Source organism: Myxine glutinosa, chromosome 14, assembly GCF_964187855.1.
Source record: "Myxine glutinosa chromosome 14, kmMyxGlut1.1, whole genome shotgun sequence".
In the NCBI taxonomy this organism is placed as follows: Eukaryota; Metazoa; Chordata; class Myxini; order Myxiniformes; family Myxinidae; genus Myxine; species Myxine glutinosa.
Window position 1 is genome coordinate 37,138,933 of NC_136274.1, and position 24,241 is coordinate 37,163,173.

The 24,241-nt window shown below is 42.8% G+C and overlaps 2 protein-coding genes across 6 annotated transcripts in view; one reads left to right on the forward strand and one right to left on the reverse strand.

Annotated features, from left to right (window-relative positions):
* The window catches only part of LOC137439632 (rhodanese domain-containing protein CG4456), a 28,171-nt gene extending 27,601 nt beyond the window's left edge, over positions 1 to 570 (reverse strand). The window contains exon 1 of the mRNA XM_068135581.2: positions 407 to 570. Coding sequence (XP_067991682.2) covers positions 407 to 509 — 103 coding nt within the window. The 5' untranslated portion in view covers positions 510 to 570. The remainder of the gene's footprint in view (positions 1 to 406) is intronic.
* OCA2 (OCA2 melanosomal transmembrane protein) overlaps positions 117 to 24,241 on the forward strand; it is a 155,962-nt gene continuing 131,837 nt past the window's right edge. Inside the window, exons 1-3 of one of the 5 annotated variants that reach the window (XM_068135579.2) lie at positions 117 to 297; positions 7,638 to 7,703; positions 8,324 to 8,400. Coding sequence is in view for 2 of the 5 variants with exons in the window: in XM_068135574.2 (XP_067991675.2) it covers positions 184 to 297; positions 7,638 to 7,703 (180 nt within the window). In the remaining 3 variants the exon portion in view is untranslated. Of the gene's footprint in view, positions 298 to 449; positions 561 to 7,637; positions 7,704 to 8,323; positions 8,401 to 24,241 lie in introns of those variants that run through there. The other 4 variants (XM_078768348.1, XM_068135578.2, XM_068135574.2 and 1 more) reach the window with 4 other exon arrangements.

The following is a 24,241-nucleotide window of genomic DNA, read 5'->3' on the forward strand; positions in this document are numbered from 1 at the left end:
GGGTTTTTTTTTTTTCCCCCTCCCATTGACCACATTTCCCAAAAGCAGTGCTGATGATTGCACTGTAGAAGAGTTGTTTACTCACTATTCATGCCAATTGCACCATAACAATCCGCGGGGACATGCACACTGTAGTGATAGACCCAGGGGACACCATGAAGGTTACCTCTGCGTTGTGCCAACATGTTGGTTCTTGCTTGTAGATGCGAGGAACAAGACCCTATGGTATTTTACCAGCATGTTGGGATCTTCTTTGAGCAAGCAGCATGTGTATCTACGCTTTGCAAAAATGTGCAGGTAATCAAATCCTATACCGGTGTGTATTTATAGTTATACCCCAAACAAGTCGACCTGCAGTATATTAAACGGCCAATGGATAGTTCATCGCGTCACGGTCATGGCTTACCGCCAGGTAGGGTTCGGCCAGCTGGAAGTCTTCCTCCGGAGAGGCATCGGCAAAATGCTGTAGCAGACCGCACCATCCGGCTTGGAAGTCGAAGCAGCGCCATCTTTTCCGGGGTCCAGTGAAGGCTGAGTGGAATGGATGTTGTCTTGCCAGGGTGAGGTGTGGGTGTGGTTTCTCACAAACAGGGTGTGGCCTGTCAGAAAAAGGGTGTGGCTTAATGTGAATAACCATTGAGATTTAACAGTATATATCAAGGGATATAATTATTACATAATACCCCCAATAGGTGGGTCCCACCCCTCTGTTATGCTCAGTATCCCCTTTCCATTCCCTGATTTATATCTTCTCCAAACATTCCTTCTTTCTCTCCTTTCTCCTCTCAAACTCCCCTACCTTTTCTCCTATCACCTCTCCTTTCCAATTTGTTTTTTCTCCATTTAAATATAAATTTTCCCACCTGCCCGACAGACTTTGTAGACTTAAGTCTACTCCGGAGTTTCTACTCGGTTCCTCATAGACCACCAATGATATCTGCTGACTTCTAAGCAAAGGAGGACAACCTGAAGTGTGCAGAGAAAGGTGTAGCAAGAGCGGCAGAGCAGGACTTGAGCATATTGGTGCTCGCACCACTAGGCTGGGAATGCAGTCAAAGCAGATTTGAGGCTGGAGAGACCTGGAGGACACAAAGTCCAGTAGAATGCAGATAGGGGGTATACTAGTATAAGAGGGAGTAAAATGGTGACAGAGCGGCATGGGTTCGATACAAGATTTGGAGGCAAATGCCAAGTTGAGACATTCTGCCTTATGTCGAGTAGACTCTGCAGTGATGATGTTTCAAGTGAAGGGGGAAATGTGGAGATGGTCTTGACATGGCGCCATGATAATGTTAAAGATACTGGTTCGAAATATCAGCCATGAAATCAGCAAGATTATGTTTCATGGCATGCCTCAGGACCGACACCACTTGTTGCCAGCCTTAGACCATAAAACATATCCTAGTAAGCATAAAACATAGCCTAGTAAGCATAAAACATAGCCTAGTAAGCATAACACATAGCCTAGTAAGCATAAAACATATCGTAGTAAGCATAAAACATAACATAGTAAGCATAAAACATAGCCTAGTAAGCATAAAACATATCCTAGTAAGCATAAAACATAGCCTAGTAAGCATAACACATAGCCTAGTAAGCATAAACATATTCTAGTAAGCATAAAACATATCCTAGTAAGCATAAAACATATCCTAGTAAGCATAACACATAGCCTAGTAAGCATAAAACATATCCTAGTAAGCATAAAACATAGCCTAGTGAGCATAAAACATAGCCTAGTAAGCATAAAACATAGCCTAGTAAGCATAAAACATAGCCTAGTAAGCATAAAACATAGCCTAGTAAGCATAAACATATCCTAGTAAGCATAAAACATAGCCTAGTAAGCATAACACATAGCCTAGTAAGCATAAAACATATCCTAGTAAGCATAAAACATAGCCTAGTAAGCATAACACATAGCCTAGTAAGCATAAAACAGATCGTAGTAAGCATAAAACATAGCCTAGTAAGCATAAAACATAGCCTAGTAAGCATAACACATAGCCTAGTAAGCATAAAACATATCGTAGTAAGCATAAAACATAGCCTAGTAAGCATAACACATAGCCTAGTAAGCATAAAACATATCCTAGTAAGCATAAAACATATCGTAGTAAGCATAAAACATAGCCTGGTAAGCATAACACATAGCCTAGTAAGCATAACACATAGCCTAGTCAGCATAAAACATATCCTAGTAAGCATAAAACATATCGTAGTAAGCATACAACATAGCCTAGTAAGCATAACACATAGCCTAGTAAGCATAACACATATCCTAGTAAGCATATAACATAGCCTAGTAAGCATAACACATAGCCTAGTAAGCATAAAACATATCGTAGTAAGCATACAACAAAGCCTAGTAAGCATAAAACATAGCCTAGTAAGCATAAAACATATCCTAGTAAGCATAAAACATATCGTAGTAAGCATAAAACATAGCCTAGTAAGCCTAACACATAGCCTAGTAAGCATAACACATATCCTAGTAAGCATAAAACATAGCCTAGTAAGCATAAAACATATCCTAGTAAGCATAAAACATATCGTAGTAAGCATAAAACATAGCCTAGTAAGCATAAAACATATCCTAGTAAGCATAAAACATATCGTAGTAAGCATAAACATAGCCTAGTAAGCATAACACATAGCCTAGTAAGCATAAAACATATCCTAGTAAGCATAAAACATATCGTAGTAAGCATAAAACATAGCCTGGTAAGCATAACACATAGCCTAGTAAGCATAAAACATATCCTAGTAAGCATAAAACCTATCCTAGTAAGCATAAAACATATCGTAGTAAGCATAAAACATAGCCTAGTAAGCCTAACACATAGCCTAGTAAGCATAACACATAGCCTAGTAAGCATAAAACATATCCTAGTAAGCATAAAACATATCGTAGTAAGCATAACACATAGCCTAGTAAGCATAACACATATCCTAGTAAGCATAAAACATAGCCTAGTAAGCATAAAACATATCCTAGTAAGCATAAAACATATCGTAGTAAGCATAAACATAGCCTAGTAAGCATAAAACATATCCTAGTAAGCATAAAACATATCGTAGTAAGCATAAAACATAGCCTAGTAAGCATAACACATTGCCTAGTAAGCATAAAACATATCCTAGTAAGCATAAAACATATCGTAGTAAGCATAAAACATAGCCTGGTAAGCATAACACATAGCCTAGTAAGCATAAAACATATCCTAGTAAGCATAAAACATATCCTAGTAAGCATAAAACATATCGTAGTAAGCATAAAACATAGCCTAGTAAGCATAACACATAGCCTAGTAAGCATAACACATATCCTAGTAAGCATAAAACATAGCCTAGTAAGCATAACACATATCGTAGTAAGCATAAATGAGTATGAGAGGGCCACTGTGGAACTTGCATAGCCTTGTCAAAGAATTTATTTCCTTCCGCTGTGGTCAGTTTACATGTCAAAGGAGGTTCATATACCCCGTCAGATCAGTCTGTCAGCTCCAACAGGGAAGAAGCACTGGGGTTGATGGAAGGTGTCTTCCTGGGACGTACAGAAAAATCTCCAAGTGTGTCATCATCTCCGCCCCTCATGTCAACAATCTTTTGGACACCAGCTCTCCTGTCCTCTCTGTCATCTGAGCACAAGAGTGTCTGGATTATCATTTCGCTGAATGCATACCATGCTGAGCGCTTGATGATTGGCAAAACAACATCCACTACAGCCTTCTTTTGCAGCCGAACTAGCCGCAGCTGAAATAAGATGTGGCGTGGGCCTCGCACCCATTGAGGATGTCAAAAAGCTTGTCAAGTTGTGCAACGAAAGCCTCTTTGACATGTCGCTTTCCTCTCCCAAGAGATATGTTTTTGGCCTGCTCCCAGCTCTCTTGGATCTTGCTTAAGATTGTGACTCGTGAATTTACAACGGGGGCTACAAAAGAAGTTTGCTCGTTCCCACTTTTCAAGCACTTTAGGGTAAATGTCCTTTGCAAGACTGTCTGCTGGGTAGTTTCTCACATCCTCACCACTTTGTTCTCTTAGCAGTAGCCATTATTTCACAACGTCTCGCAGAGTTGGGAGTTCAGAGGGAAACAACTCTCCACCACTTCCAATTAGGTTGCTCACATGCGTGAATGTCCCCAGTCTTGTCCTCCTTTTAGAAGCCATTGTAGGTCAATTCACATTGGTTAGGATGGTAGCACTGACGGACAAGTAATGTTCAGCACACTGATGAAGATGTTTCAACCTGTGAAATAAGCAAAAACAGCAGTGCATTTTATATATACAGTATATATATATATATATATATATATATATATATATATATATATATATATATATATATATATATATATATATATATATATATATCGAGCGTACACACAGAAACACACAAAGACAACGACAAATATAAGATATATATATATATATATATATAGATATAATATAATTAATATATAATAATTATAATATAAGCAAGTACTTGGCAATCATTTTTCATGATTTTCAGGCAATTTTATATACATTTTTCAAAACGAACTATTTAAAAAGGCACGTTCAAAATTATCGGAAATTCCACAAAAACGTCAAAAAAGCTATTATTTTTATGTAGCTTTTTACCAAGCAAAACTAAATTACACAGTATTAAATTAACAAAAATATCTTTAGAATTCCCAAGTCATGCTGCAACTTTTTAGCACCCATCATATTTGGAATTTGAAAGTTGAAAAATTCGACACACCCTGCTTTGACAGATAATTTTGTTTGTCTAATTGAAACGAAATTGCCCTCTCTAGATAGCTTACCTTCGAGCAAACTGAATTTATGCTTAATTTACATCATACCCCTCTGGGTTAAAGGTCAAGGTCTTACACCTTTCGGAGTACTAAAACCACCATTTAGGTTTTTCTCCCTTTTTTGTCCCCCACCGCACCGACAAGGTCGGAGACAGGACATTCAAATGAGCTCTGTCCGACCAACCGATCATCCGTCCATGATCGATTTATCCGTCCATGTACTTTTGTGCACACAATATTTCAAGAAATGTTGAACATTTACCTTTCATATTGCAGATATTTATTCCACATGCCATCATCTCAACTTGATTACATCACGGCTGTGATTGGCTTGATTATGTTGCCATGGCAACCATTTAGATAACTTTGCTTGTTTATGTGATATTACAAAAACCATTTAAGGTTTAGTTTTAATATTACACAAATCTATTCCTCATACCACCCAAAAGGCAGGGGACATAAGAGTATCAGCTCCTTGCCTTTCTGCCAATGCACGAGGACTTTGGGAATTAAATTTTGCCTCGATGATGGGAATAAAAAGTATGCAGGGTTAACATAATGTTATTTGACCTTAACCTGATTTAAGGTCATGGCCCAATTATAGACATTTAAACATTTTTCACCAAAACTCGACTAATGTTTGTCTGATTGGAGCAGAATTGCCCTCTATAGATAGCCTAGAGCAAGTCGCATTTAAGCTTAATTTACATAATACCCCTACGGGTTCAAGGTCAAGGTCTTAAACCATGAGGAGTCCTAAACCACCATTAAGGTTTTTCTCCCGTTTTCTGCCAATGTCCGAGCTGTATCTCAGATCCATCTGGGACTTTTGTAATGAAATTTTACATCTATATTATGAAAGGAGCCGTGTCTGTCTGTCTGAGTGTTTGTCTGTTTGTCGTGTTATAACTTGAGAACGGATTAACAGATTTCAATAAATCCCACTACAGTGGATTCGGATAACCCGGGAGTGTTTGTGATCCCAAAAATTTTTTTATGGGTACATGGACACGCGTATCAAAACTGCAAATGCCAACACGTGACATTGGTTATCCCTGCACAGAGAGCAGGATCGCCCAGAAATCCTTTTTTTCTTCCCCCATTAATTAGCCATCGCAGCAAAGATTGATATTTCCGTCAGTGAAGTGACGGATCTTATATTCTAATAAACAAGAAGCAAGACATAAAATCTCATAGCCCCCGGGGTTTTAGTAATTTTGCTTTATGGAGTTAAAGGCCGTCAGTCGGCCATCTTTGATCAGATGACAAAACAAAATATTCTGCATATGTAAACTCTCATGTGTTGTCTTTGTGCCAAGTTTGAATTGAATCGGTCCATGCATGTACGAAAAATGGATGGAGACATGTTTATGTAACAAAATGGCCGCCACTTGACCATCTTGGATCTGATCTTGAAAAAAAATGAAACACATATGTAAGACATCATTCATTATCGTTGTGCCAAGTTTGAACCACATCGGTAAATGCATGTCCAAGAAATGTTTGAGGACGTGTTCAACATCGGGTTTAAAAAAAACTAAAATGGCTGCTAGTCGGCCATCTTTGATCGCATCGCGAAACAAACTAATGTGTTTATGTATACCATCATGTATTGTTTTTGTGCCAAGTATGAATAAAATCGGTCAATTCAAGATATGGTTGCGGATGCACAGACACATGGACGGATGGACGGATGAGACCCAATCCATAAGGTCTTATGTTGGCTGGTGTGACCCAATCCCAATCCTAATAATGGGAATAAAAAAGTATGCGAGGTTTACATATTTTTGACTCTGACCTAATTTTACGGTCATGACCCAATTGTAAACATTTTAACATTTTTCAACATAACTTGAGTGAGATTTGTCCGATCAGAATAAAATTGCCCGCTCTAGATAGCCCAGACTCTAGAGCAAGGTGCATTTATACTTCATTTACATCATTCCCCTCCCAGTTAAACATCAAGGTCAAATGGTGGTCGAAATAAAAAAAACTCATTTTTGTCATCGCTCAATTTTGCCATTGCGGAATCTTAAAGACCGCTTGGCTTTCCACCTTGCTTTGCATCATAATAGTGTACCTGGACTGAATTTGTGCACCTGATATTTAATTAGTGTCCTTGACCTATTTTTTCGGTTTGTAACCTATGTAACAAAAAAACCACCTTTTTGATCATAACTTGAACAAGTCAGGAGACGACGATGGTTCACGAGCGAGCGGTATTCAATGACAAAGGATGGACTATAACCGAATCAGGCCCGGACAGGCCAGGCCCGGAAATGTCAAAACGAATGTTACTGACCTTTAAATGAGATAGAAAATAATGTATAATCAGTTATGAGGTTAGTTAGGTACACAATACCAAAAATTCGGTGAAAAAAAAAAAAAAAAAAAAAAATTTTAAAAGGAAAAAAAAAGAAAAAAATCGAGCTCCGTGGGGCTAGACACATGACATTGGCCTAACCAAATATCGAAACCCCTGTCAGATTCCACCAAACCCCTCGGTGAAGATGTAGCTTGAAATCGATTACCCCCTAAAAAGACATCTTTTTCGGGCGTGGCTCCGCCCACAATGGGCGCAATACGCCCACTCTAGGCAGGACACAACTAGATCATGATATCAACCTCCCACCCAAGTTTCATCAAGATCGGATGACATCATCGGGTAGTTATACTGCGGACAGACAGACACACACACAGACAGACGCACACACGTGACGAATATAGTGGTCACTTGATAACTCGTGAACCAATAATTTTCTTAAAATTTCATGATGTTGATTTTTTGCATACATTGTGGATGAGGACACATTCTCTTTATTCACACTCTATCCCCAGATGTTGAAGGTCAAGGTCATATGGAAGTTTGAACAAAATATGCCATCATTGCATCGTGGCCCAAAGGTGAGTTGCTGGCGATCACCAAGGTAAGCAGGGGGAGGTGTGCTTTGTGATCGCAGATATCTAGTTTTTTGGCATTTTGATAGGCCCATACAGGGGTCTTTGTGGAGCTAATTTGCCATGACACAATGGATAGTCCGCCATTGACTGCAAATTACATCTCCTATTCCAGCAGATTTTCACTCGCAATGGGTTGGCAAAATATAATGTTACAATGTCAGCCAAAGATGCAAAGACAGAAACACTAGATTATTTCACACTGAGGCGACACAACAATGCTACGACAATGTATATGAACAAACCGAAATGTAAAGATAAATAAATCCAGGAGCACATATCATGAATGGATACGTCACTTTGCGCTGAATATGATCAATGGTACTTTGAAGGAAGGGGTTTTAAAAATGAAAAAGGACACGTGTGTGAGGCATGATCCTTGAAATCAATTCCACAGTTTCACGTACAAGTTATTTCTCATCCTTTTCAACCAAAGTAGTGCCTTGTACAGCTTTAGGAAACTTTCTCTTTCACTCCTCCCTTCCACTCCTTCCCCTTTCGTCCTAACTTTACCTTCGTTTTCTTCCCACTCCCTCATTCTTCCTTTATGATGGTCGGTGTATAAGCCTTGTGTAGATATCATCCCAGCCATACACCTATATCTCTTCATTACAACATCTTTGCCTCATTGGTCAGTCATAAGGTGAGTGTGTTGTTTTTGAATATAACTATACATCACAATGACATAGCTTTTAATGATGTGAGTGACAGATGATAAAGCTATTCTTTATGCAATTCCAATTAATTAACATATAAAGTAATACAATGTTTTATGATGCACATATTGTGAGGAAAGCCCACCACTGTGTCGATAAATTGATGACAGGCGTGCAGATTGAAAGACAAAAATATGTTTCCATTGAAAAAATGTAATGTAAATATATATAATTTTAGATCCATAAATTATCTGAAAACTTATATATAAGGATGATAGTATGGCTTAGAGGTGATTCATCAATGTGGGCACCATCCCTCAAATGGACGTTAAACTGGGCGTCCCATCTGCCGGCATTAGTTGGTGGAAGTTAAAGATCCCATGGTGTCCTTTGCGAAGAGTAGGCGAGTTATCACCGGCACCATGAAAAAATGACAAATTCCTGCCCCCAAGTGTACTGGCAAAGCGCCCAGCAAGACAAACAAAAAATTGACCCCACATAAAAACCAGATAATTGGCCTTCATGCCTCGATCGGATTTGGCACTTATACACTGCCTGGGTTTTTGCCCTCAGAAGTGATCGAGTAATATGTATTGTGAAGATCGTATGTTGAGGTAGTATATGGTGATTTTTTGTCAACAACGCAATTTTAATTATCATAGTGTTTACACATGCAGCTGTTATTAAAAAGATTGCTTTACGCACCTGCTTTATTATAACACCTCCATGTTCAGGCCTCAAGTGAGTATGTTGCTTATACATTGCCCAGGTCTTCCCAGGAGCGATCGAGTAATATGTTATGTGAACAGCATATGTTAAGGTTGTCGTGATTTGTTGTCAACAAAAAATTAATTATTATAGTGTTCCATTGGATTTCCCAGATAGTATATATATATATATATATGTGTGTGTGTGTGTATGTGTGTATGCGTGTACATGCATTTGTGTGTGTGTGTGTGGCGTGTGCATCCGTGTCTGTGTGCGTGCGTGTGTTTGTACAGAGTTGTTTGACATGGAAGTTACTCGCTAATGTTCTGTTTCTGTTCCCACGTTCTTGTGATCATGTGACCAAGTTATATTCCCATGTCCCTCAAATTCCAAACAAGTTTTCCATGCGTAACCAATTAATGAATGGAGCTGTCTTTGTCGTTTCTGATGCAGATAATAATCCTCTTGTTGTCTTCTTGTACCATCCCCATTGACATTATATATTACAGAAATATAATGAACTGATCTCTTATAAGCTTCAGGCAATTAATGTCTGATCTGGCAAGGTGGTTACTGCCATCCTGAAAAAAATAACTGTGGAAATATTAACATCAACAGGATGGTCTGCTAAACACCTCTTCCAAGGGAAGGTGTGCTCCATAATATAGTGACTTCTGCAGGTCCTACAACAGACTCGGTTTTATTTGGATCTGATTTCCCTGTTACTCCGACACTCAAGATAGTCAACACAGTACGAACTAGAACAGCACTCAGCACAGCACGTACCTCCGTCAGGTCGAACAGTTTGTTTTGTATCCCACTGATGGGTCATATCTGAATCCGTACCTTAGCCAAACTCTAATCAGCTTGTTCCCATCACCGAGTCAACTCAAACAAGTTGTGTCCGAATCCATCTTTAACTTTTTGAGACATCGTGCTATATATCGTTTATGTCCCTATTTCTCAATGGTGAAGAATCACTTAAAAATTTTTAACATTCTCATATCCACAAACGGATTTTCACCAAAACTGAATCATTTATTCCTTGACACAACCCCAACCTGTCCACCAAATTTCGTCCGAATCCGTCCATAACGTTTGAGATATTCTGCTCACAGACAGAAAGACAAACAGGGGTGAAAAAAATAACCTTCTTCCACCTCCAATGGCAGAGGTAATAAAAAAAATGATTTCTTTCTTTCCTTCTTTATTACTTGCAAAATCAAAGATTTATGTTATTAGTCCCCTACCGGTGTACACCGGAGGGGACTATAGGTTTGCACGCCGTCCCTCCGTCTGTCCGTCAGTCCGTCAGTCCGTCACACAAAGAACAGTTTCCGGACTTTTTTTTCTAAACTCTTTATGCTAACGATTTCCAACTTGGTACATGGTTTCCTCATGATAAGTTACAGATCAAGTTCGAACTTCACGACGTTTCGATCATTTTTGACAAAGTTATGGCACTTTGAACTTTGGGAATTCTGATAATTCTGATGATCCTTAACTCAGTGCCATTTTAAGTTTTATTTTCCTTTAAAAACGATTTTCTCTGCAATAATAGGACCGATTGAGATCAAATTTTCACCGTAGGGGGGAATCGCTCTGTATAATATTTTAATCGTAATTATAACGTCACAGGTCACGTGGTTCGGCCGCCATATTGTTTTTCGTGAAAACACAAAAAACCCTTTTTCTCTGTAACGGCTGAACAGATCGAGGCCAAACTTTGTAGGCAGAATCGCATACCCATGACGAACAAAATCGTCAGCGAGCATGACGTCTTGCGTCACATGGTTTCAGAGTTATGACGTTTTTAAGCATGAACATTTAAAACCGAGCTCCTCCATAATTTTTGATCCAATCGAGGGGAAACTTCACAGATCTGTTCAGCATGTCAGTCTACTAAAATGTCGTTTTGGAATTTGTGATAGGGCACGTGGTTTGGCAGATATCGTTAATTAAACGAAAATATTAAAAGAATGGATATCTCTTGAATCGCTAGTATCTCAGACCGTGAGTTGGTAATTATATAATTCACACAGTGCAATTCGTGCAGGCTGCTCCACGGAGCGACCTTGCGGGCTTATCAACGAGGTGAGGCGTGACACACAGGTGTCTCAGCATACCTCAGATCAAGTTTGAAAACCAGCATCAACCGTGCATAAATTTGCACATTCGATCATTTTTGACAAAGTTATGGCACTTTGAACTTTGGTAGGGAACATGTATTGCAGCGCAATACTCATAATGCTTGTTTTGTCTGCTTATTTGTCACCGGCCTACAGGTCACAATTATGGACTGATCGTCACGAAACTCCACCAAGTTGTAGAGGTCGTCCCAATTGAGAAGCCTAATGATTTTGAGGTCAAATGTCAACTGGAGGTCAATTTTCTAAAATCGCCATTTTTAATCTGATTGACTTGAAGATTGAACAGCATTTGCACATTGAGTCACTAAATTGGAAAACCAACTATTTTTGAGGTCAAAAGGTCAACGGTCAACTCAAGGTCAAACTTCCAAAATCATCAATTTTCATCTGAAAACCCATCATTTTTCATCCGATTGCCTTGAACATTTAACACCAATTGCATGGTGCCTCACTGAATTGGAAAACCAACTATTTTTGAGGTCAAAAGGTCAACGGTCAACTCAAGGTCAAACTTCCAAAATCATCAATTTTCATCAGAAAACCCGTCATTTTTCATCCGATTGCCTTGAACATTTAACACCAATTGCATGGTGCCTCACTGAATTGGAAAACCAACTATTTTTGAGGTCAAAAGGTCAAAGGTCAACTCGAGGTCAAACTTCTAAAATCATCCATTTTCATCTGAAAAATCGTCACTTTTCATCCTATTGACCCGAGTTTTAATCAAGATCGTCAATTTTCATCTTGATGAAATGGGAAATTTGATGGATCAGTGGCAACCTCTTTTTGGGGGGTGGGTGGGGGGGGGGTGGATTTTGCATGTATGGTGCTCTGCATGACGTCTTCTTGTTAAAATAGTTATTCTTTTCAGAGTAACCCTGCATTTTTGTTTTGTCACCTTTTGTAATCTTCTGCTTGTAACTTCAGTTCACTCTGGCTCACCTGTTTCTGTTCACCCCAATGTGGGTTTGATGAATTTGTGAGTTCTTTAGTTCAGCTCGTCCATGAGCCTTGACCTCCATATATAAAAGCCACGGGAAGATTTTCACCATGTTTCTCTTCCACAGACAGCAGAATACAGTTTTATTAATCCACAATAATTAAGTATAAAGTGCATTTGTATCAATTTACTGCAAAGAAAAGATCATGCTTTTGGATTGGGAACGATCTGAGATGATTGTGAATAGCTGTCTTGAAGACCGGGAGGGAAGAATAAGATTGAAGAGAATGTAGAAGTTGGTTACACAGGTGGTATAAATGGGAACACATGAGTGGAGGTGAGCATTGATCCTGGATTTAGGTAGTTTTGCCAGAAAGGGGGTTGATGGTGGGCCATGTGTGCCCTGCAGAAACCTGGGGAGGCTTAAGCACGAAAAGAGCAAATGGAGCAAGACCAGAAAGGAAGCGGTAGAGGACAGAGACCACCGACCTGTCTGCGATGGCGAAGTGATAGGCCCATAGATTCGGTTTAATCGTGGGGCATTCCAATAACATTGAAGGCCTTGGTTTCCACGGCATCAAGCTGAGCAATGTGTGAGGCAGTGGAGGAGGGGGGGGGGGGAGAAGGGCAGCCCATAGGAGAGAGCAGCACACTATGAAGCTATGGATGAAGGCTTTGCAGTTGAATAGGAGTTCAGGTGTACCAATGAAGGACTTTGTATGACGTAGGATGCCCAGTCGGTGGCTGGCTTAGGAGGCCAACGTCGAAATGTGGTTTGCCCAAGAGCATTCATGGCTGATAGTGAGACCCAGGAGTTTGAATGACTGAACTTCCTCAAGAGGATTGTTAAGAAAGTAGATGGGAGGCTTTTTTTCTCTCTCTCTTTTTGGAGATAGATGGATGAGAGCGTGAGATTTGTCAGGATTGAAAGACATGTTCCAAGTGTTGAAAGACATGTTCCAAGTGTTGAAAGACATGTTCCAAGTGCTGAAAGACATGTTCCAAGTGTTGAAAGACATGTTCCAAGTGTTGAAAGACATGTTCCAAGTGTTGAAAGACATGTTCCAAGTGTTGAAAGACATGTTTCAAGTGTTGAAAGACATATTCCAAGTGTTGAAAGACATGTTCCAAGTGTTGAAAGACATGTTACTTTCAACACCAGCCTTTTTTGACCAGCATGTTTTAAGTGATTTTTTTTTTCAAGGTCTGAAGAGAGGAAAGAGGCTGCAGCCTGTCTGTCAGAAGGATGAGAGATGTGGCAGAAGAGATTGTAGTCATCAGGAAATTGATAAAGGGGATTTTCCAGCAAGTCAAAGAGATCATGGATGAGAATTATAAAAAGCACAAGGACCAGAAGACTGCCTTGGGGCACTCCAACCTTGACAGGAAGAGGAGATGAAAGGATTCTGTGGAAAGCCACACAATGGCTAGGAAGGTAGAGAAAGTCAGTAAGCCATGTGTGAAGTTGGCCTTGGATGCCATAGGCAGAGAGTTTGGAGAGCAAGGCGGGATGCCAGAATGTATCAAATTCTCGAGATATGTCCAGAAAGACGACCGTGATCTCATGTCTGACATTGAGGGCCTCCATCCATTGTTGGGAGAGTAGAAGCAGCATGTCCAAGGTAGAGTGACCTGGTCTGAAACGAAATTAGTGATACTAGTGAGATACCCGTGCGAGCATGGGTGGGAGGCCGGGAGCAAACAGGCAATGCAGATACGGCGAATGCTAAAGCATGAAACTAATAAATTCCACATTCCTGTAGCACGTTCAGTCGCACGTCAGACATGTCGCAGCTTTTCGCAAGTTCGTGAAGGACTTCCATGAAAAACGTACCCGTTCGCAAACAAACGGGTACGTTCACGTATAGAAACATCGATCGTGGGTCTGTGGCGAATCTGGATATGGCGATCCATGAAGTTCACGTTAAGAATGTAGAAACCATCACGGCATTTCGTCATTCACTTGAACTCAATATCTCTTTTTTTCATTCCAAACAACATAACTCCAATCACAAATTAATCACATAATAAACTTTTAACAACATTGTTGATGTTTCCTTCATTGTAAAAACCACCAAGTCAACAGTTAAAAGGATTTTGAGCTGATAGGTGTTACGGCCTTGGCAAGATCGATGGAGACAGCGATCTGTTAGCTTATACACCACCCAAATAGCTATGTGGAATTCACTCATGTGGAGATTAAACCCACGTCGTTTGAACTTTGGCCGAGGTCATTATTTACTTTTATTGATGTTTATATACGAATCAAAAAGAAGATAATTGGTTTTAGGTCGTCCTTTCCACATATCTCGTGGGATTGTGAGTTGGAGAGATGGCCGTGATGGCGGGGAGGGGGTTGTCATTCTCTCAAGCAGGGATTCAACCTATGTCCTGATAAAAGGTCTTTGTCCGAGGTCATTATTTACTTTTAATGCTGTTTGTATACGAATCAAAAAGAAGGTAATTGGTTTTGGGTCGTCCTTTCCGCATATCTCGTGGGATTGTGAGTTGGAGAGACGGCCGTGATGGCGGGAGGGGTTTCGCATTGTCTCAAGCAGGGATTCAACCCATGTCCTTATAAAAGGTCTTTGTCCGAGGTCACCGAGACTGATCGGTGCAGCTGTGCAGCGATCGGTGCAGCCGTTTGTGAGGTACCCGGGAAAATAACGTTATGCGGGAATCCAAACCTGAAAATGCTGGAGGCCAAAGCTGAAATTGGAAAAACAACATAGCCTATTTTACTCCAGAGGATCCCAGGATTACCCACCCAAAATATTGTTGCGATCGGTTCAGCCGTTTTTGCGGTACCTTCGAATTGACGGACAGACGGACGGACAGACAGATGGAAATTTGTTGAATTATAGTAAGACTAGCGGGGTCACCCGTGGGAATCCCACGGGCATGGATGTGTGTGACATTTCGACATATTGAGTTAGATGCTGCACATTCATTTTTACAAAATGGTTACTGGCAAGTCATCAGATCCAGAAATGGTGTGATGAACACTTTATTCCTGTCTCCACCTGACACTCTCCTCTCTCCACCTAGCACTCCTCTCCTCTCCAAACCCTCACATCCCTCTCCTTTCCAATCCCTCACCTCTCCAATCCCTCACACTCCTCTCCTCTCCAATCCCTCACACGCCTCTCCAATCGCGCCTCACACTCCTCTCCAATCGCGCCTCACACTCCTCTCCAATCGCGCCTCACACTCCTCTCCAATCGCACCTCACACTCCTCTCCAATCGCGCCTCACACTCCCCTCCAATCACTCCTCTCCAATCGTGCCTCACACTCCTCTCCAATCGCGCCTCACACTCCTCTCCAATCGCGCCTCACACTCCTCTCCAATCGCGCCTCACACTCCTCTCCAATCGCGCCTCACTCGCCTCTCCAATCGGCTTTCCCCGTCTCGTTTCTCTCGTTTTTCTCCCGTCTCGTTCTTTTTCTTGCTCCAAATCGGCCCGTCTCGCCCGTCGGCCCGTCGGAATCGGAAATCGGCCCATCTCGCCCATCGGAATCGGAAATCGGCCCGTCTTGCTTTCGTGCTTGCGCGTAAATAAATTGTGTTCATGACACCATTTCTGGATCTGATGACTTGCCAGTAACCATTTTGTAAAAATGAATGTGCAGCATCTAACTCAATATGTCGAAATGTCACACACATCCATGCCCGTGGGATTCCCACGGGTGACCCCGCAAGTTTGCATTGACGTTCGTCGATGGACTCGTTTGCCCGTCTCATTCGTTTTCTTGCTACATCCTGTTCAAGTCTGCGTTCTTCATCGATCGTCTCATTCATTTTGGAAATAGAAGTTTCCACGCAGCGCATGAATTGTCACGATCCTCAAGAGGAATTTGTCTCGTAATCATCAAATGATAAATGGCAAGTAAATTATATTGTGGAAAATTAAAGATTTCAAATAAACCTATTTAAAGTGTATGCGCACATAACTAATTTTAAAAAACGAAGAAATATCTCTCGGTAATTTCTTGAAACATATTTTACTTCCGGCTAATAATGTTGAATGAAATAAAAACGAAGAAATATATGTCGGCATCATTGTTGACGTTTTTGTGACGACTGTCATCAAACGAAAAAGTAATATATCTTAACGGAAAAGCAAAAGCGAATTTTTAATATATATCGACACGTTGCCGTCGGTGTCATGTTGGGCGGTGTATGATACACCATGACGCGATTTTTAAAAATATATCTCTGCATTTTCCCGCGTGTGTGGAATGTTCTCAATTATTGCTGACACCGAGTCCAAAACCATCGATAAAAATGAAATCATATGGTGAGTTAGATTGGAGATAAAGGCGTGAGAGAGACTCAATGGCCTTGAAGTTACAGGCGTTTGAGAATTCATTTCGTTCTATAAACGGCAACTTTCATTGGATTTTCTTCCCGGTTTTTTTCAACTGAGTCTAAAACTATGTTAGCGACTGTGAAAAATGAAATGATATATCGAATTTGATTTGAAATAAAACTGGGAGAGAGAGCAAGACACCACGGGCCTACAAAACAGGCCTCAAAGCTATGCGAGTTAATAAAATGGTGGATATTTGTTTATAATTATATGAAGCCACTCCCAGAATGGGTGGAGCTATGGGTGGAGCTACTCTGCAAACCGAGTAAGCCACACCCCGGACAGACGCCCAACAGACAGACAGACAGACAGACAGACAGAATCATCTACGGCTATTATAATATAGATGACTTGAGGTTATTGGGAAAAGGAAGGATTTATTATCACCTGCAATGATTAGAAGTACGTTGATTGGTCTGTAGTTAAGGGAATTACTTTTCGCACATTTTCCAAGCAGATGGAACATGACCTAGTGTAAATGATAGGGTGAAAAGGGCAAAGAGAGAATGTGCAAGAGCAGGAGAGCAGGTTTTTAGGATACGTGAGCTGATGCTGTTCGGTCCATTTGCAGAGTCAGAGTTGAAGGTTGAAAGAACCTTCTCTACCTTTGCTCCACCTACATATATATATATATATATATATATATATATATATATATATCTATCTATATATACAGGGTGTCCCAACACCTTAGCTCCCCCCCCCCCCCCTGCCCAGCCCAACATAGGAGAGGTAGGGAGGAACCACGAATAGGGTGAAAAAGCTTTATTATTCGACATCTCATGTGCACAGTTTCAAAGCTTTGCTTCAATATTTGGTGTGCCCACCGCCCGCAGACCGAACTGCCTCCAAACGCGCGGGGTAGGATTCCAAGAGAGACACAAACAAGTCACGATCGAACTCCATTTCTTCGAGGACGTTAGTCAAAGCAGTGAGAAGCTCTTCCCTGGTGTTCTGGAGGCGTTGTTCAACTCTGTCCTTGAGTATCGCCCCCAAATGTTCACAGGCGTTGAGGTCAGGCGATGCTCCCGGCCACTCATCGTTTCCGAAAAAATCGACCTTGTTCGCCTTCAGAAGATACTGGGTCGCCAGTGCGCTCATGCACGGGGCTCGGTCGTGCAGAAACGTGGTCTCCTTGATGCTGAGGACATTTTCTGGGTTCCGTAAGAACGGAATAACATGGCGGGTCAGCACAACGTCTCAGAGGTATTTGCCATCCCATGATTGTCCTTGCTCTTTGATGACCCACATCAGCCTTTTCGTTGTGAACATCAAGAAGATGCCAACGCACCGTGCTGTCTTCGATTTCTCTCGAATCTTGAGTTCTTGTGGAATGTCATCATTGTGAAGAGCCCAAATTCTGTCGTTCTGGAAGTTGGGACGTCGAGCCTCATAAATGAAAAATTCATCAGAAGGGGCCAGGAAAAGAAAATCATCAGAGGTCCACTCGCTCAAAAACTCACAAAACCACATTCGATCCTCGACGTTCTGCTCCGTCAGCTTCGGTGCTGGAATTTGGTGAAAAGCCTTTGTGCCAATGGACTGAAGAAACCTGTGGATACTTGATAAGCTCTTCTTCTTCCCTCGAACCCGTTCAATCTCCTTTTGGAACCCTCGAATGCTTTTCTTCTCCTTGGCAAGCGACTCAATGATGATATCCCTGCTTTCTTGAGACAAACATTGTGCTGTCTGTTCAGGCCGGCTGTCCATCTCGCAATCGAAGGGATCACGGTTCCAATTGCGTTTGACGAAGTCCTCAGACCTGTTCAGGTACTTGGCAACCCAGGATCGGGATATGGTTCCCGGCTTCTGATCCCTGGCGACTCGGAACGCGATAGCCATGATGCGGCATATCCACCTTTTCTTCTCGGAATCACCCGACCACGACATCACTTCACAAAATCTGCAAAAGAACAAGAAAGGCTCATTAGATCATTATGAAATTTGGTATTTGAGATGTAAAATGAATGATCCTTCCTGCTATATGCCCGCCATTGTACAGTGGCGACCCAGTAGAGCTGGGCAGGGGGGGGGGGGGGGCAAGGTGTTGGGGCACCCTTTATATATATAAGTTCAAAACACACCTGGTCACAAGTGTGCCTCACTGACCGGGTCCTCAGTCGAGGTCCTCAGCATCATCCCGTTTTGGCCCTTCAACCTCGATACGGTCAGCTAAGGTGGGCCAGCATGGGCACATACAGTCACGTGAAAAAGTAAGTACACCCCATGAAAAGTTTGGACTTTTTCAACATATTTCAACATACAGCTATTTGATCTTCATTTCAACAATATTGACAGATAAAGGTGATATAATATAACAAATATCATGAAACATTTACATTTTGTAGTCCATTGTATAATTTAAATAAACATAAATGCAAATTTCGCATGTGGAAAAAGTAAGTACACCCTTACATTTATCACTACTTCAAATACCTAAAATTCGAATCAGGTGCACCAGCTCAGGTGCAAATGATTAGAACATCGTTAGAGAGGATCTTGGAGGAACCTGTCTTATTTAAACCTCAGACATTTAGTTTGGTTTGCTCTTTGTTGTTGAAGTGTGCGGCATCACCATGCCGAGATCAAAAGAGCTCTCTGAGGCCTTCAGAGACAAGGTTATAGATGCCTACGAGTCTGGGAAGGGATTTAAAAAGATCTCCAAACAATTTGAAATCGATCATTCGACTGTCCGGAAGATCATCTACAAGTGGAGAAGATTCCAAACAACTGCCAACTTGTTCAGGCCAGGCCGCCCCAGCAAGTTCAGCCAGAGAGCAGACCGCAAAATGCTGAAAGAAAGTCTCTAAGAACCCCAGAATGTCATCACGGGACCTACAGGTAGCTCTTGCCACTGTTGATGTCAAAGTGCACGAGTCTACCATTAGAAAGAGGTTGCACAAATTTGATCTACATGGGAGGTGTGCCAGGAGGAAACCTTTGCTGTCCAGAAAGAACATCAGGGCAAGACTAAAGTTTGCCAATGAACACCTGGGCAAAGACCAGCACTTCTGGAGCAATATGCTATGGACATATGAGTCAAAGGTACAGCTATTTGGCCACAGTACCAGAAGACATGTTTGGCGAAAACCAAAGACAGCATTTGACCACAAGAACCTGATACCAACTGTAAAGCATGGTGGTGGAAATATTATGGTTTGGGGTGGCTTTGCTGCATCACGGCCTGGGCAGCTCACCATCATAGAATCCACTATGAATTCTTCATTGTACCAGAGGGTGCTTGAGGATAATGTGAGGCCATCTGTCGGAAAGTTGAAGCACAACTGATGGTGGACCTTGCAACATGACAATGACCCTTAACATCTATCTATAATTCCAGTAATCTCTGTACGTTTGTACGTCTGTACGTTTGTCTGTGACCGCTGTTTCTCGACAACCACGGGTCCGATATACTTTAAACTTGCCAGGTATATTGCTGGGGACCCGAGGATGTGCCTTTTCAAGGTTTCATATTAATCGGACAATTACTTACCGAGCTATGTCCAAAAAACGATTCAACCAATCAGAGAGCAGCGAACTATCGCGTGTGCCGAACGTGGCGGACACACTCTGCCTCGGATGGCACATTTGAGAGCGTATTCATTTATTTCACGTTTGCAAACTATGTTGGCGTTAAACTATGTTTTAAAACTAATAAAAACGAATTTGCGATTCATTCGCTTTCCTGCGCGTTTGTGCACGCGATGGCGATTTCTTTACCAAACTCCGGAAGCCGTTCGCTTTGGACCAAACCATTTCATGTAAATAGAGGGGGGGGATTGTCACCACTCGCAAGCCGTTCGCTTTGGACCAAACCATTTCATGTAAATAGAGGGGGGGGATATAATTTTAGATATATATATAGTACGGGCATGCCCTAGTCTAGTCTATCTATAATTCCAGTAATCTCTGTGTGTGTGTGTGTGTGTGTGTGTCTGTGTGTGTGTTTGTTTGTTTGTCTGTGACCGCTGTTTCTCGACAACCACGGGTCCGATATACTTGAAACTTGCCAGGTATATTGCTGGGGACCCGAGGATGTGCCTTTTCAAGGTTTGAAATTAATCGGACAAGTAGTTACCGAGCTATGTCCAAAAAACGATTCAACCAATCAGAGAGCAGCGAGCTATCACGTGTGCCGAACGTGCCGAACAGACTCTGCCTCGGACGGCACATTTGAGAGCGTATTCATTTATTTCACGTTGGCAAACTATGTTGCCGTTAAACTATGTTTTAAAACTAATTAAAACTAATTTGCGATTCATCGTAACTGCGATTTGCGACCTTCCGGACAGTGAAGACTGCACTTCCGGCAGCCAATCACAGAACGCGTTATTGCGTAGGCGTGGCCGATGTGAGAGCGAGCCGAGCCGAGCGCGTGCGCCATTACGGTTCGTAATTCGATTTCTTCCGGAGAAAATAATAATTTCTCGATTTCTTATGCGCATTATTTCTCCCAATTCAGTCAGAGCGAAGGGCGGAAGCAAAGAGCGTTGTTTTTTTTGTTTACGGGCGTACGGGCGGGGTAGAGCGTACGGGTAGCGTTATTTTTTTTTTTTTGGCAAGGAACGGGCACCCACGTATGGGCATGCCCTAGTACCAGTAAATCCACCAAGGAATGGCTGAAAAGAAAGAAATGGAGGGTTCTGGAATCCGTATCTTGCTTTCCTGGTGGTCGTGGCGGATTTTTGGCCATTGAGTCTTCCTCTGCACGGTCCCGGTTCTGCTCTGCTGCTCCTGGCTTCACCTGCTCGGCTCCTTCGCTGTTTCCTCGGGCTCACTCTCGTGGGTTGTGCCGCCCATTGTTTGCAGCGGCGGTGGTGGCGGTTTGCCGCCGTGATCTTGATTAGCGGCGGCGGTCGTTTGCCGCTGCATTTGCCGCTTTGCCTCCTCAACCTTGGCCTCGTGCTCGTCTCTTCGCTCCTGTCTGCCCTCTGCATGGTCCCGGCTATGCTCCTGGCTTCACCTGCTCGGCTCCTTCGCTGTTTCCTCGGGCCCACTCCCGTGGGTTGTGTCGATTGTTTCGCCTCCTCACCCTCGGCCTCGTGCTCGTCCCTTCGCTCCTGCTGGCATGGCTCTGCGGTACTCCGCCGCAAGGCTTCTCCTGCTTAAAACCCGCTCCACCCCATCATGCATCTCTGCAATCAAATCGAATGGACTCCTGCGTCGACCCAGGTACATTCACCGTGGCTCCGGTCGTAAGTTTGTTTATTTACAATCAGGTCACTCCATCCCCATCCTCTGGTCGGCTCAGCGCACTCCCACTCATCGTCCCAACACACCTGGTCACAACAACGCACAAAATCGCACCTCCTGTCTGCGAACCCTGGCCAAATCACCTGGATTCATACCCGCCGCACAAAACAACATCAAGCTCACCCTGTTCAATACCCGGTCCCTCAACAACAAATGCCTCATCCTGAACGACTACATCCTGGAAAATAAACTGGACTTTCTCTGTCTCACTGAGACCTGGCAACAACCACTGGACTACGACACGCTCAACCTCACCACACCCAATGGATATTCTTACATCAATAAACCACGCTCGGAGGGCCGAGGTGGTGGAATTGCCGTTATTCACCGACAAGACATCAAGACCAACCTCATCTCCATCTCATCTGCTCCATCATTTGAACACCTGGCTTTTAAACTCTCTGGTCACACACAGTCAGTCATGGCTGTTGTCTACCGCCCTCCCAAACCACACCCATCATTCCTGTCTGACTTCTCCTACTTTCTGACCCAGCTATGTTCCCTCTCCCCCTCAATCCTCCTCCTTGGTGATTTCAATATCCACATGGACTCCACTGACTCCACGCTAACCACTGACTTCACTGATTTACTCACCTGCTTTAACCTCACTCAACATGTCAACTTTCCTACCCATAACCGTGGTCACATTTTGGACCTTGTCTGCTCTACTGGACTAATTTTGCACCATCTCTCTGGCTCCGACCTCACTCTCTCTGACCACCTAGCCATCACTCTGACCATCAACATCCCCACCCCAGCACCAAGGCATTATCGCACTATCAACTTCCGTAAGCTAAACGCTCTTTCACCTGCCTCATTCTCATCGACCCTCTCTGAAAAAATGTCCACTTCTCCCTTCGTTGACCTCCACACCCCTTCTGACCTCACTGACTACTACAACCACACTCTCTCCTCCTGCCTTGACCAACTTGCGCCTATAAAAACCAAAACAGTTTCTTTCACCCATTCTGCTCCCTGGTTTACCCCTGAACTCCGCCTGATGAAAACTCGTGCTCGCCAACTTGAAAGACTCCGCAATAAAACAGGTCTCACAGTTCACTCCCAGGCCTACAAGGACCACATACAACACTATAAAGATGCCCTCTCCCGCGCCCGCTCCGCCTACTACTCTCAAATTATCCACTCTGGCTCCGGAAACCCAAAAGCACTCTTCTCTACAATAAACAAACTCCTCAGCCCCCTGAACACCACCACCCAGTCATTCACAATAGACAACTGCATCTCCTTCCTTTCATTCTTCCAACGCAAAATTGAAAACATCTACAACAGCTTGACCACCGCCGCACCCGCTCCCCCTCAAACCACCTGCCCCCCCTTATCCTGCCATCCCCTGTCTCAATTCTCCCCAGTCTCCCCTACTGACCTCTCTGAACTCCTCATCGGAATGAAAACTGCCACCTGCACTCTTGACCCCATCCCCTCCAGCTTTGTCAAGGCCTCCCTTCCTGCTCTCTCTCCACTTATCATTGCAACAATAAACTCCTCCCTGTCTACAGGCATCGTCCCACCATCCCTCAAAATTGCTGCTGTTACCCCCATTCTGAAAAAACCTGGACTAAACCCTGACACCCTAAATAACTTCAGACCCATCTCCAACCTACCCTTTCTGTCAAAGGTTTTGGAACGCGCTGTAGCCACTCAACTCAAACATCACCTCTCTGCCAATAACCTGTATGAAACATTCCAATCCGGATTCCGCTCCAACCACAGTACTGAAACTGCTCTCCTCAAAATCACCAACAACCTTCTCCTCTCCTCTGACGCTGGCAACCTCAACATTCTCATCCTCCTCGACCTCAGCGCCGCCTTTGACACCATCGATCACACCATCCTCCTCACCCGACTTGAAACCACCTTTAACATTACCGGCACTGCCCTCTCTTGGATTAAATCATACCTCTCTGACAGACGTCAGTTCATCTCCATCAATAACTGCAAATCCCCCACTGCTCCCCTCCCCCAAGGTGTCCCCCAAGGTTCAGTTCTTGGCCCCCTCCTCTTCATCCTTTACCTGTCCCCCCTCGGTCACTTAATCCGCCGTCATGGTCTTCAATTCCACTGCTTCGCCGATGACATCCAGCTTTTCATCTCCACCAAGTCCATCTCCACCGCCACCCACTCTATCCTGACAAACTGCATCACTGAAATAAAATCCTGGCTTCAAATCAACTTCCTCAAACTTAACTGTGATAAATCTGAAATAATCATCATTGGCCCAAAAACGCTCACCAAGTCCACCCATAACTTTGCTCTCAACATCGACGGTTTCCCAGTATCCACCTCCCCTCACATCCGGAATCTTGGCATCATCTTTGACCAAACCCTCTCCTTCGACAAATACACTAAACAGATCACAAAGACAGCCTTCTTTCACCTGAAAAACA